Consider the following 13,785-nt stretch of genomic DNA (forward strand, 5'->3'; position numbering starts at 1 on the left):
GCCAAGGGCACAGAGAGCCCCTCCCTGTACTGGCTCCACCAGGCCCTCCACAGGCGAGGATTACCGTTCACCCAGCAGGGTACAAAGCCTGGCATGAACCTGCCCCGACCTAGACCAGCAGAGCCTCCAGGAGCCCACAGTCCCTGGCCCTTCTTAGAGCAGGAAGCTGGGGACAGTGTGGATGAGGAGTCTGTATCTGTTGATCACTGAGCCACACACTGAGAGTCCAGCAACCTGCAGGACACTCCCAGGCCAACAGAGTGGGGGTCTGCTTCAGGGAGATACAGCCTGCCTCTTCCCCACCAGGGGTCAGGCCTGTGGTGCCAGCATTGATCCAGCCACAGACCTATGAGAGATTGAGGGAAGGGCAGTGGCCTGGCGGGGGGAATCTGGAGCAGAGCGGGGCACAGGAGTCATTCAAGACCGACCCCTGGCCCCTCTCCCAGGGAAGAAAGGCAAGGGGGCAATGGACATGGACGTAGGAGGCCTGCGTGCAGGTGGTAGGATATGGGGAAGAAAACGAGCTCCGCCTGGCCGGGCAGGCTCTACCTGCCAGCTCCTACCTGCGCTCTCCGCCACAGAGAGCCGAGAGTTGAGCCTGGTTAAGACAGAACATCTTCTGTCCTGTTTCCCCATGCATTCCCCACATTGAGAGGGGACCCCTAATCTACCTGTTCATCTGCGGGCCTCCTCACCTGCTCCCACCTGTTGGCTTGAATCCTGTACCTCCTCTCTACAGCTGAAGCCCATTATCTCCGACCCTGAGTACCTGCTGGACCAGCACATCCTGATCAGCATTAAGTCCTCTGACAGTGATGAGTCCTATGGTAAGCATCCTGCGACGGGTACGATGCCGGCCTGTGAGCCCGCAGCTCTAGTGAGGAGGCAGTGGCGTCTCCCTGGAACACTGACCTGCCACTCCTATCTATCCTACTGCTCCTTCCCTGTCTCGGGGCTGCTAATAAAGGGGCTTTTACTAGTGGTTCACATTCCTGTCCCCTGAAGCTTCTAGGCATAACAGCAACAGCTCCCATTCAGCAAAACGTCCTGTGGGCCAAGCCTGTGGCAGGTGCTTTGTGGGTGTTGCTTGATTTAATCCTGATGAGAGCTTACAAAGTAGGTCCTATTTAATCCCCCAATGAATAGGTACAAACTGGGGCTCAGAGAGATCAAGTCACTTGCCCAAGTCGCACAGGTACTAACTGACTGAGTCCTGATTTGAACCCAGGTCTGCCAGTACTGCTGTGCTTCTCATGGACAAGCCAGCTGGACAACCCAGCTTCCCAGGTTGTTTCTTTTTTCTTTTTTTTCTTTTTTTAATTTTTTTATTTTTTAGATTTTTTGCAGTACAGGGGATTGACCTCAGGGGTTCCCTACCACGGAGCTACCCACCAGTCCTTTTTATTTGTTTGTTTTTAATTTTGAGACAGGGTCTCACTAAGTTGCTGAGGCTGGTCTCAAACTTGTGATCCTCCTGCCTCAGCCTCCGAAGTCACTGGGATTACATGCGTGCTCCACTGCACCTGACTATTTTAGGTTTTTGTTTCATGTAGAAGTTTTAAACTTGTCTATCCTTTTACCTGTCCGTCTTATCATTTCTTATGTTGCTTGGAGCCCTGGGAAGTTAGCATCACCTACAGCAAACAGGTTAGCATTTAATTCTGTTGTTTTGCTGGTTTTCTAGGATTTAATTTTTCCTCTCACATTGACTAATCCATAGGGAGTTCATTTTACTATGAGGTTTGAGGCATTTGCCCCAAATTGCTATAGTCGTTCTAAAGGTTTAGTAATGGATCCCTGCCTGGCCTCTGTTTCCGGGGACCGTCTTCCTGTGGTCAAGCTGTCTTCAGGCTGATGCTCAGTGTCTGTCCCACGATATGGTCGAGTCTTCACAGGGCTGTTCTCTCCCTTCCGCCCTAGGTGAGGGCTGCATTGCTCTTCGGCTGGAGGCCACAGAAACCCAGCTACCCATCTATACCCCTCTCACCCACCATGGAGAGATGACGGGCCACTTCCGGGGGGAGATTAAGCTGCAGACCTCCCAAGGCAAGAAGAGGGAGAAGCTCTATGGTAAGTGAGCCCCCAGCCCTGGTCAGTCACTGTGCTGGGGACAGACATGTGGCTTCTCTCAGCAATGCTTTCCACTGCAGCCTCAGAGCAGAACCCAGTTGAAAAACTTCTCAGCCCATGTGACCCGTTTCCACCTGATCCAAGAGTTTCTCTAAAACCCCGAAGCCTGGCAGCCCCAGATCACCTTTGCCAACCTTGATCAGCTTACATTTTTTTGAAAAAGACTTTTATTTCTTTTCTTTCTTTCTTTTTTTTTTTTTTAAACGTGGTGCTGGGGATCCAATCCAACCCAGTGCCTCACGTGTGCTGGGCAAGTGCTCCACCACTGAGCCCCAGCCCAGCCCTCGGCTTACATTTTTAAGGGCATAATGTGTGAAATCCTCAGACCTCCTGCTCTCACCCTCTCAGTCTTCAGGCCTTGCCACTCCCTGTTAGGGCCTCTACCATGAGGACCAAGACTGCAAAGTAAACCTACCTGGCATGAAGCCTACCTCTCCAGGCCACCAAGCAGAAGAGACCAAAGTCGTGCCGCAGCTGAGGGTTAGCTCTTCCTGCCCTTCCCATGAGCGACGTACCCTCATACCCAGAGACACCCCTCCTCGGGGTCCCAACCAGGGGTTCTGGACCTCCCAATTCACTTTTGTCCACCACATGCACCTAGAAGAGCCCTGGCCTGTCCCCATCCTCACTACATGTCTTTGACTTTTCCTTGACCCAGCTGCCTCCAAAATGGCTGCATCCTCTAGTCTTCTGTGTGCTCACACCCTTTCCAACTTGAACTCAAATATTTCTGTCTTATCAAAAGCCATTCACCTCCTTTGACTAACTGTTGGGAGGATTCATTTATTGTGGCTCTCAAAAATGACACCAAGTGCTGTGCACAACGGTGCACATGGCTGGGGGAGGGGGTGAGGCAGGAGGATCTCAAGTTCAAAGCCAGCCTCAGCTACTTAGCAAGTCCCTAAGCAACCTAGTGAGATGCTCTCTCAAAATAAAAAAGGCCAGGAATGTGACTCAGTGGTTAAGCACCCCTAGGTTCAATCCCTGGTACCTACCTCCCAAAATGACACAAGGACTGGGGATGTAACTCAGTGGTACAGTTGTGTTTTGTGTGAACAAGGACCTGGGTTTGATCCCCAGCACTGCAAATAATAATAATAATAAATGGCACCAGTGCAGCCTTGTTCTGTGACAGTGACTCATTGCAGGCATTGAAACACCAGCCTGGGGAGCCATTCCCTATCTGTGCCTAGAGGAGACCCTGTGGATCATCTCTTAGCTAAAACCTGTCACCACCCCACCGTAAGGATACAGGAGGTGGCCAAGAGGCTGGGTAGAGTGGCTTATACAATTAATCCCAGCCACTCAGGAGGCTGAGGCAGGAGCATCCCAAGTTCAAGGGATGATCAGCAATTTATGGAGGCCCCGTCTCAAAATAAAAAGGGCTGGGTATGTAGTTCAGTGGTAGAGCACCCCAGGTTCAATCCCCCTACTAAAGAAAAAAGATAGCAGAATGTGGCCAAGAGACTCGAATAGTATAATGAGAACACAAGAGTGTATCTAGATTTGAATTTGCCATTTTTTTCTTATTCTCCCCAAAATTTCTGTCAAGTATTTCTTCCTTTGTACACAAGGAACAAATGATCCCCCCATTTCTGTCTTTAATTTTTGCTTTAAAGAATTCAATTGACAACGCCTAAGTGAATTGGGCTTGAACTAAATTCTTGATAAACAGAACAATCCTCTCATAAATGTCCACCATCTCATTTATCTCTTGAAATAGCCCTAGGAGCCAAGTGTGGTTATCTCTTTGGCAGGTGGGGAAACTGAGGCAGAGGGGCTCAGTGGCTGGCTGAAGCTCACGGCCCTAGGGAGTGGCAGGGCCAGGTTTCCTCCAGTGCCAAGTGTGAATTGCTCAGTGTGATGGTTTTCCTGCCTCTCCCTCACACCAGGAGGTGCCCTGGCCCATCAGGGGTGCTGCCTCTGGGCCGTGGCTCCCCCTTTGCCCTGTGGGAGCTCCTTCCCCTAACAGTAGAGAGGGCCACCCTAACCCTAACCCTAACCAGCAACCACAAGCCAGAGTCAGGTGGGGGTCCCGTCTCCCCATTAAGCCCCAGGGACAGGTTGGCTTTAAGTACCAGGTGCTCTTGTGAAGCCACCTGTGTCCTAATATGACAAGAATTATTGGCCTGTTTTGTCCCTTGTGGAGATCAAGTTGAAACTGTCACATGAAATGACAACTCTGGGTCACATGTACCCGTTCTCCCCCTGGAGACATGGCAGACATAACTAATCAATTGCTGAACCCTTCTGAGGCCTCAGAATCCTGCTGAAAACACCTTCCCAGGTAGCCGCTCTTCACTCTCCAGCTTCCGCCTGCAAATGGACGCCACTTTACTACCCCTGGCCCTCACGTGCTCTTTCTGATCCTTGCCTTCCAGACTTTGTGAAGACAGAGAGAGACGAATCCAGTGGGCCCAAGTGTTCCAAGATCCTCACCAGCCATGATCCCCTGAAGCCATGGGAGCCTGCCAGCAGGTAGGCAGGGCCGGGTCCCAGCACTCATTGCCAACTAGCTCAGCCGTGTGGACCAGGGCTGAGGAGAAGGTGAGTTGGCGCTCAGAGAAATCCAGGGTGGAGGAGGGAGGAGGCTGCGGCCCCGGAACGCTGCTCTCCTGCCCTTGACGCTGTCTTCTGACCACAAAGCCCCTTGCCGGGGAGGTTAGTGTGGCTGCAGTGAAGCCTGGACCTTGCTGTCGGGAAGGTCAGTTCAGCTCAACCAGCGTTTGCTGAGCACCTACTGTGTGTCAGATTCTAGAGAAATCAAGGCCAGGTGTGTGCAGTCCCCAGCTAGGGAACTCCCTGCCTACCTGGCAGAAGGGTGTGTGGTCCAGGAAGAAGTGACTGAGGGACTCAGACAACACATGTACGCCGTGTCTCCCGTGAGACCAGAGGCAGTCGTGCCGTCCTTGGCCAACAGACCCATCCTGCTAACAGGAGCAGGTCCTGGGGGACATGCTTGCAGGTTGCTCTCGACAAACCGACTGGGAAGGATCTGGACATTGACTTCTACAGTACTGGAGGCAGCAGTCCCCACAACAGGGTCACCTCAATTTGCTGACAGGGTCTTGAGTCCTAGACACCAGCCAGCGAGGGCTCTGTCTCCAGGCCAGCCAGCTGTCCTCCTGCCTCTAGTCCCCCTCGCTTGTCCCACCAGCCCTGGCTCCCTTGCCACAGCAGCTCCTCTCCCATCTCCTGTCCTCTTCCCTGGCCAATGCCATCACTGTGGGCACAGAAGTCCCCCTTTCCCTCTTCTTCCCACGTCATCCCGTCAAAGACGCAGCCTAGCTCTAAAGTGTCTGCCGGGTTCCAGAATCAGGATCTGTGTGGGGAAAGAATTCTTCCCGTTCCTACGAGCACCACCGGCAGAGCCTCAACTCCCTCCTTGGCGGGTGGGGTGGGGAAAGGCAGGCAGGTGCTGCAGGGGCTCCTCACCTGCGCGCTCAGAACCAGTTCCCGGGGGGTTGTCCCAGCACAGGGGCCGCGTGCCGTGTGTGTGATGGTTGGGTCACCTTACCCAGACCTGGGCCGTCCCCTCCATAGTTTTAATCCCACTTCCCTCCATGAACAGCTCCAGCCTTGACCTCTGTGACCTTTCACTGGTCTCCCCATTCTGATGCAGTACGCCTTATCCCAGAGGACTCCGTCGGAGTCTGCTCCGAAATTACCCTCTTCCTGTCCCACCCCACTCACTGTCCACCTACCACAGCTCCCAGGCTCACCTGCAAGCTTCTCATTCCACTCTCCCCAACTGCTCACAGGTCTTCAGAACATCTTGGAATAGGCCTCAGGGCCTTTGCACTTACCCTTACCTCTGCTCGCACCTCCTTTTCTACTTTCTATTTTATCTGCATCTTTTCTTAGCTAAAAGGCCACCCCTCCATTAGACCTTGTCTGACTCCTCTTCCTAGTGGGTCCCAACCCTCTGCTGTATCTATTCAGACTCTTGTTACATCAGCACAGTGTAAATACCCCGTCTCTCTGCCATTGAGCTTGCTTGGCGTGGGTCTGCCCCGAGGCTAGAGACAGGGCCGCCTTGTTCCCATTCGTACCCCTCCTCCCGGTCCCAGGTGGTGCTCCCTCAGTAACTACCACGAAGCGTGCGTGAATGAATGAGTGAAAGGGTGAAGGATCCAGTGCCCCAGAAACAACCCAAGGACGTCAGAAGGCGCTGCCTGGGACTGGTGCCCACCCTGAGGAGGGCAAAGCCCTGAGGCGCGCCTGGCTTCCCCACAGAGCCCCTCCATGCAGTGCCTCCAGTGCCACCAAGCTCGTCAACCCCAGTTACGTGGGGGCGGGGCCCTTCGGGCAGCCCCTGCAGGTGAAGCAGACCCTGTCCCCCGACCAGCAGCTGACCGCGTGGAGCTACGACCAGCTGCCCAAGGATTCCTCCCTGGGGTCCGGGAGGGGAGATAGTCCTCCGACCCCTCCCTCCCAGCCACCCCTATCACCAAAGAAGTTCCCACCCTCCGTGGCCACCCGAGTGCCCTGCCCCAGGGCTCAGGAATCAAGGTGAGTGTCCTCTTCGTTTTGTCTTTCGGGCTCTGGGGTTTCCTTCTAGGACAGCAGCCTGGGGAGGGTGGGATGGGGCCCGCTCTGTTCACTGCTTACCCTCGGGCCTGCTGGTGGAGCTTGATTTTAAAAGTTGAGGAATAGCCGGGCACGGTGACACACACCTGTAATCCCAGGGCGGAGGCTGAGGCAGGACAACCACAAGTTCAAAGTCAGCCTCAGGAACTTAGGGAGACCCTGTCTCAAATTAAAAACGAGGCGGGGGCTGGAAACATGGCTCAGTGGTTAAGCGCCCCTGGGTTCAATCCTTGGTACCAAAAATAAAAATGTTGGGGGATAGAGATTCTTGAAGATGCTATGAAGAAGAGCAAACTCCTGCCAGGTGCAGAGATGCATAAGAAATAAAAATAATTGGGTTGTAGCTCAGTGGTAGGCCACTGGGTTCAATCCAAAGTGCTGAAAGAAAAAAAAGAAAAAAAAAGTGAACTTCTCCCCTGGCTTCTCTGGCTGCCTGGAACGGGCTGGGATCCCCCGGCAGAAGCCTCTCCCAACCCCAAGTCCCCCCTCTTCTTCCCCACCCAGAGGGTCCCTGTTCCTGTGTGCAGTTCTCTCGCCTCTCCTGCTGGGGACAATTAGAAAAATAAAAAACTAGAACTAGTGGTGCAGAAGGGAGGTAGAGCAGCAGCCACAGTGGCCCTGGGCCTCAAGGAAGCCGCTCTGACACTAGAACTGGGCCAGGCGTGATGGAGCTGCAGAGGAGACCGGCAGGGCAGCCAAGGAGCTAAGTCCGTAATTCCTGAGGCCCAAAACAAAGCAGGGGGAGCCCCCTGAGCAATCGTGGTAACTCAGGACAGGGAGGCCTGCAAGTTTCCAGGCCCACGGAATGACTGATGGACATGAAAAGCGCAGACCCAGTTAACCATGATTTAAGATGTGCAGAACCTCACGAGCCCCCGCCCCCTTCTCTCAGCCTCATTCCCTAGCAGGGTTTGGTTGGGTTTGGTTTCCCTTTTCTCCATGAGGACACCAGTTCCACAGTGGTCAGGAGCCCATGCAGAGGGTGTCGTCCATAAGGCTGCTCTCCTGTAGCCCCTCTAGGCCCACACCAGCCACATGTCTGTCTCCTCTGGTTGGAGGACTGGGGACGGTTTTTCTCCTGAAGCTTTTCCCCTAAAGTCCATTTGGAAAAGTCCATTTCCTTGTCCCCAGAAATGGAACTGGAAGCAACTACTAAGAACAAGGAGCTAATGTGTAAGTAGCTTCTAAGTTCCTAAGGTGAACATTTTGGGGGTTCACCCCTGCTTTGTGGTACTAGGAATTGAACCCAGGGGTGCTCTACCACTGAGTTACAGCCCCAGCCCTTTTTATTTTATTTATTTATTTATTTATTTATTTATTTATGGCACTAGGGATTAAATCTGGGGGCATTTAACCACTAAGCCACATCCCTAGCCCTTTTTATTATTTATTTTGAGACAGGGTCTTGTTAAGTTGCTCAGAGCCTCACCAAGTTGCTCAGGCTAGCTTTGAACATGTGACCCTCTTGCCTCAGCCTCCCAAGCTGAAGGGATCACAGGCATACACCACCACACCCAGCTCCTTTTTATTTTTTATTCTGAGGCAAGTTTTCACTAAGTTGCCCTGGTTGGTCTCAAACTTGCCATCCTCGGCCTCCCAAGTCACTCGCTCTACAGGTGGGTGTGCACCACCACACCTGACAAACACAACTTCGCGTTTGAGGGTGTGAACACAGCTTGGTGGGGAGTCTTTTCCCTCCAGCCCCACAGATCATAGCTGAAGGATGGGGCATCTATAGGCAGGACTCCCCCAGGTGGGATTCGAGGTTCACTTCTCACCCAGGAGGCCATTCAAAGCAAGAACCCGGAAGCTCCTGCCCTACCTCTGGGTCCAGAGTCTCCAGGTCCCAGTCTCAGCCTGAGTGATGACTATGTAATGTCACCAGCTTCTCAAGGTCCCCCCACCATTGCCCCAGGCCCAGGCAGAGTGCCCACCTATCTGAGTTGCCCAGGGCTGTCCCAGCTTCAGTATGGAAAGTCCCAGCTCCTAGGAAACCCTTTAATCCTGGTGAATGAGGGCCATTGGTTACCCCAGACCTGAGAGATGTGGTTAGGAAGCAGAAGCTCTTCTCAGACCCCAGCCAGCCTGTAGCTTCTTCAGAAGAGACTGGGGTCTTTGAGTCTGAGAAGTGGGCCATTTGCACAGGAACTAAGCCAAGCCCCTGGATATTGGTTCCCTGAACCAGAACCATGTCCTAGCATGGGGGTTGAATTCTTGTTACCTGTGGTCAGGGGGATCAAATGAATTCTTTGACTCTCTGAGGGTGGCAGGAGCACCTCCCGCAGGGAAGTTTTTTTGGTCTCTATCTCCCAGCCCTCTTCCCCTAACTCCAAGGTGGCCTCCTCCTACTTCCACTACCAAGAGGGTGCTTCTGTTTCTTCTCAGCCTCTTCCCTAGGCTAACTCACAGCAAAGGTCCCTGGGAGTCTAGACAGGTGCAGGAGAGGGCCTCCGGAGATGGGGCCTTCTCCAGAGCCTCCGACTGAGGCCTCAACATTTCTAGTTACACGGTATCTTCCAGGTCTTTCCAAAAAATAACTGGCAAAAATGGTGTTCAGTTATGCCACCTTTGGCATGCGCCTGAGGCTGACCCCACCAAACCCCAATGTCCCATCCCATTGGCCCATCCCCGAGTCCATGCTTACTCCCAAGGGGGCCATTGGCCTGGGCTGCAGGGCCACTGTGCAGCATCGCATCCCAGCTGAGTGCTGGGTTCCGGGCCTGCCCTTGCCTCACCACAGCATCCTCTCTGCAACAGGCAGAACCCGGACGCTGTCCTGGGAGACCATGCCATTGGCCAGAAAGCAAAATGCGTTCCTGTTCCTTGTTCTCATACATTGCTCGGCAGGAAATCATCTCAAGGAAGAGCAGTAGCAAGTCCGAAAACACGGGAAGGTGGCTCTTACCTCCTCCAGGTTGCAGCCTGGAATTCCTTCTCTGCTCAGGAGTCACGCGGGCCTATTTCTTGCCATTTGTCTGTCTGACCAACACTCACATCTGTCCAGGTTCCCTCTGGTGTTCACCACCACAACGCCCCTGCCATTTGTTCCTTCCCACTGTGAATTACGAGATGAGGAAACCCAGGGGCCCCCAGGGAGACAGCCGCTGAGAAGAATGCTGTATTAATCTGGATGACAGCCACCAAGACGCAGATAATTCTTTGTTGCACAGCAGCCCCACTGTGCCTGGGGGAGTGTTTGGTTGATGGAGCTTCTTGAGACCCTCAAGTAGCAGTGGTGACCTAGGAGGGCCGAATGGTTCATCTGGTCCCCGGCAAGCCTTCCTTTCCCCTGAGCGACCTTGCAGGTGAAGGACCACAGAAGATTGATTGGTAGAGACGGCAGAGGAGAAGCTGTGGCAGTTCTCGGCAGCCTGGAGACAGGGTCTGCCAGCAGTGGGGGGCACAGCTGGCTTTTCTGCCAAACGGGTTGATATTAGGGGTGCCATTTCAGTTCACCCTTCCCTTTCAAAAACCCCACTGAAGACCCTCTTGTTCACGAGGCTTTGGGATGATCAACTTTTGTAGTGGAAAATGTCCCAGGTCAGAGCCGAGGTTGCTTGGGGGAACATAGAGAAATATGGTACCATCTCCTCTTCTTTCTTTCTTTAATTTTTTTATTGAGTTGAAGTTCGTGTAGCTTGAAATTAACCATTTGGAAATGAACAGGTTGATATTCAGTACATTCACAATGTGTACGACCACCTCTAGTTTCAAAACGTCTTTATCACCCCAAAATGAAATTTGGAGCCAGAAGCAGCCCCTCCCTGCTGCCCCCTCTGTTGAACACGTTTCTTCTCCCCTCCCACAGCTGCTGGCCCAGTGACCTGGGGAAGAGCCTGGCTGAGGCTCTGCCACCTGATGACTCGCAGCTGACAAAGCCGGAGATGTTCGAGAACCCGCTGTACGGGTCTGTGAGTTCCTTCCCCAAGCTGGTTCCCAGGAAAGAGCAGGAGTCCCCCAAGATGCTGCGGAAGGAGGCCACAGTCTGCCTGGACCCTGGGGTCTCGTCGCCCAGCATCTTGCTCACCAAAGCCCCGGAAGCCGAGGGCGGCAAGGGGACAGGCAAGCAGGCCCCCACCCCCCGGCTCCGCTCCTTTACCTGCTCATCCTCCGCCGAGGGCAGGGCGACCAGTGGGGACAAGAGCCAAGGGAAGTCCAAGGCCCCAGTGCCGGCCAAGAGGCCCGTCAAGCCTTCCAGGTCAGAAACGAGCCAGCAGACAGCGCCCACCCCGGCCCCGCGGCCGCCCCTGCCTGTCAAGAGCCCCGCGGTCCTGCAGCTGCAGCACTCCAGGAGCCGAGACTACCGCGACAACACCGAGCTCCCCCACCACGGCAAGCACCAGCCGGAGGAGGGGCTGATCAGCAGAACCGCCATGCAGGTACGTCCAGCCAGGCGTGTGTGTGGGCGTGCACGCTCGTGCTCCACTGGGAGGAAGAGCTGGAGCTGGGTTTTGAACTCAGGCCTGACCGTCCCTGTAGCCCTGGGCCTCCGTTGCCTCTGAATGAGCCTAAAATGGACAAGGAGGGGCGGTGGATGAGCTCCTCGCCCTGTGGTGCTTAGATCATTTGTCTCATTTTCACACCCTTAGTATTCGTACGTAATTCATAATGTTCCCATAGAGACTTCAAGCATAATCTCACTCCCTACAAAATAAGGCATCATTGTTGTTTATTTTTTAAGCAAAGCTAACAGTGGTTAAGAGCACCCTGGGGATTGGGATATAGCTAGCTCGGTGTGGAAACAGTGTTAAATCTGAATTCCAGCTCTCCTACTTCCTGGCTCTGTGCCTTGAGCCTCAGTTTACTTATTTATAAAAAGGGGCTACTGATGATATGTGCCCTATAGATTTCTGGGAAGAACTGTTATATCCTCTTACGTATTATCACTGTATATTCTCTTTTTATGTGTTATACATACATATGACTTCATGGTGTTAATACACAATAACAAAGTTAATGATCTATATGACATACTACATCTTACTCATTGCATAATCCATCACATGTCTACGTCGTGTGTTGTAAGTAAGGTACTTAGAATAGCGTGGCCGGCTCTTTCCATACTACAGGAAGGCTGACCTTGCCCATAGCACACAGGGTTGCTGGGCCATTTGGTCACACGTGGCCTGGTAGGAGTGAGGCCCTGATAGCCCTCTCTTCTTGCTCCGCAGTGAAGCCCTTGGCATTGCTGGCAACAGGAACCCAAAGGAGCAGCACGATGCTGGAAGCCACTCAGCTCTCAAAGCCTCTCCCGGGACCTCCTGCCGCTCCTACCTAGCTTCCTGTGCAGGGATTTTTTTGGGGGTGGGGGAAGGGCCTCGCTGCCGGCTGGTCGGAGGAGCGTGCTGGCTGCCACCTGGGAGCAGATGCTGAGGCTAAAAGGCAAGTTTGTACCAGACTTGGGCCCCATCTCCATCTAGGTATTTGGAGCCCCAGAACCTTGTTCTTACCGCCCTTTCAAAGAAGGAAACTGAAGTGTGCTGACTCAAGGGTGGAATTATAAATAATAATAATATTAATATTAATAATAATAATGGCCACGTGGGGGGAGCCCTCACCACGTGCTGCGCTAAGTGCTTTATGAATGTGGTGTCAGGATGACTCCAGAGTGGAGGCTCCAGCCAACTAGAACCACTGTGCAGACACCCAGTGCAGAACGGTGTGTCCTAAAGGGTTTGGACAAAGCATTAAGAAGGCCAGTGCCCCCCAGAGCGAGAAAGGGGCTTGGCTATAGGGACCTGAAGAGTATGAGTAGATGACTTGGGATACAAGGAGCCTGACCCTATCCAGCTTCGGTGATGTGAGCTGCTTCTGCAAAACTCAGGGTCCTAGCACAGCCCACTGGGACAGCGGGAGCTGGAAAATCAGCTCCAACTGTCCAGTTGGAGAGATCGGGCCTCAACCTTGGCTGGAGATGTCAAGGCCCCTGTTGAGTCCATGTGCCGAATCTCTGTGACTGCTCAAAGTGGGCAGCCACCGCCAGGCTCTGGGTTAGGCTATGCACCCCAGCACTCTGTCATGCTAAGGGACAAGTCTGTGCTTTGCTCCAAAGGCCGAGCTCTCCGGAAGTCAGCTGCCAGAGAGGGTGGGCCACTCAGTCCCAGGTTCTCAGATTAGTGCGTCCTCTTCCCCAGCTCGGTGGCTTTCAGCCCTGTGTCCTTGGTTACTGGAAGAATAGATTGTTAATGCCTTTTCTTGTAGCTTTTCGACATAACAGAATTAATGTAGGAAACCAAATCCAGAGTGTGTGCAAGCGCAGAATCCGTATGTGCCCCTACGCACCCAGGGGCACCAGTCTGTGTGACCAATAAATTGTGTACTTCTTACTCTTCTCCTATTGGTGTGGCATTTTTCTCTGACATTCAGCCACATACATATATCTGGAGTGTAGGGACACCAAGGAGCCGTCAGGGAGGCTGGACTGTCGAAGGCTCATGTTGTGGCAGGAAAGCATCACCCTCACCGGACGGACACGGACAGCCTTCTGAGGAGCCAGTTTGAAGTTGGGCATGGACAGGACCAAGGGTAGATGTCACTCTCTTCACACCATGTGTCTGGGGGACTCCAGGCACAAACTTCCTTGCACAGTACCAAGGCCTTGCTGCCACCTTGGGCTGCTCAATGTCTGCCCTTGCAGATCCCAGGCGTTGACTCAGCAGAGCTTCAGGGACCAGAATCCTTGGCATTCACAGCACACCATCCATTCACTGCCTGCCACAGTGGCACAGGTGGCCCTCCAATAGACAGGGCCAGGGCACCGGGAAAGCCGGAGACTCCCAGGTGTTCCCCAGCCTGCCCCCAGCCACCTCCTCCTAGCTGAAGACCAGAAAACCGATGGCTGTGACTCTTGGGACCCACCTGCTGCTAGGGCGGGCTGGGCTGCTGCGTGAGGTCTATGAGCGTCTGGATGGGAAGAGCAGAAAGCCCAGTGCCTCCCCACCAGAGGAGCGCCAGCATGGGACACGCCTCGTGCTCCCTGTCACCTTGACAGCTCTAGTCACCTGGGAGGATGCAGTACCCCTCCTCCTCCTCCCCTGCCCGTCTGACGAGGGCTGTCATGAGGAC

At 53.6% G+C, this 13,785-nt stretch overlaps 2 protein-coding genes across 2 annotated transcripts in view; one reads left to right on the plus strand and one right to left on the minus strand.

Moving 5' to 3' along the window:
- Positions 1–5,225, minus strand: part of NGEF (neuronal guanine nucleotide exchange factor) — a 218,919-nt gene extending 213,694 nt beyond the window's left edge. Inside the window, exon 1 of the mRNA XM_079134858.1 lies at positions 5,214–5,225. The gene's annotated coding sequence lies outside the window, so the exon portion shown is untranslated. The remainder of the gene's footprint in view (positions 1–5,213) is intronic.
- INPP5D (inositol polyphosphate-5-phosphatase D) overlaps positions 1–13,049 on the plus strand; it is a 107,564-nt gene extending 94,515 nt beyond the window's left edge. The window contains exons 22-27 of the mRNA XM_079134831.1: positions 740–827; positions 1,921–2,070; positions 4,512–4,608; positions 6,367–6,642; positions 10,529–11,099; positions 11,892–13,049. Coding sequence (XP_078990957.1) covers positions 740–827; positions 1,921–2,070; positions 4,512–4,608; positions 6,367–6,642; positions 10,529–11,099; positions 11,892–11,894 — 1,185 coding nt within the window. The 3' untranslated portion in view covers positions 11,895–13,049. The remainder of the gene's footprint in view (positions 1–739; positions 828–1,920; positions 2,071–4,511; positions 4,609–6,366; positions 6,643–10,528; positions 11,100–11,891) is intronic.
- Positions 13,050–13,785: the final 736 nt, after the last annotated feature.

This window comes from Sciurus vulgaris (genome assembly GCF_902686455.1).
Source record: "Sciurus vulgaris genome assembly, chromosome: 3".
Lineage (NCBI taxonomy): Eukaryota > Metazoa > Chordata > Mammalia > Rodentia > Sciuridae > Sciurus > Sciurus vulgaris.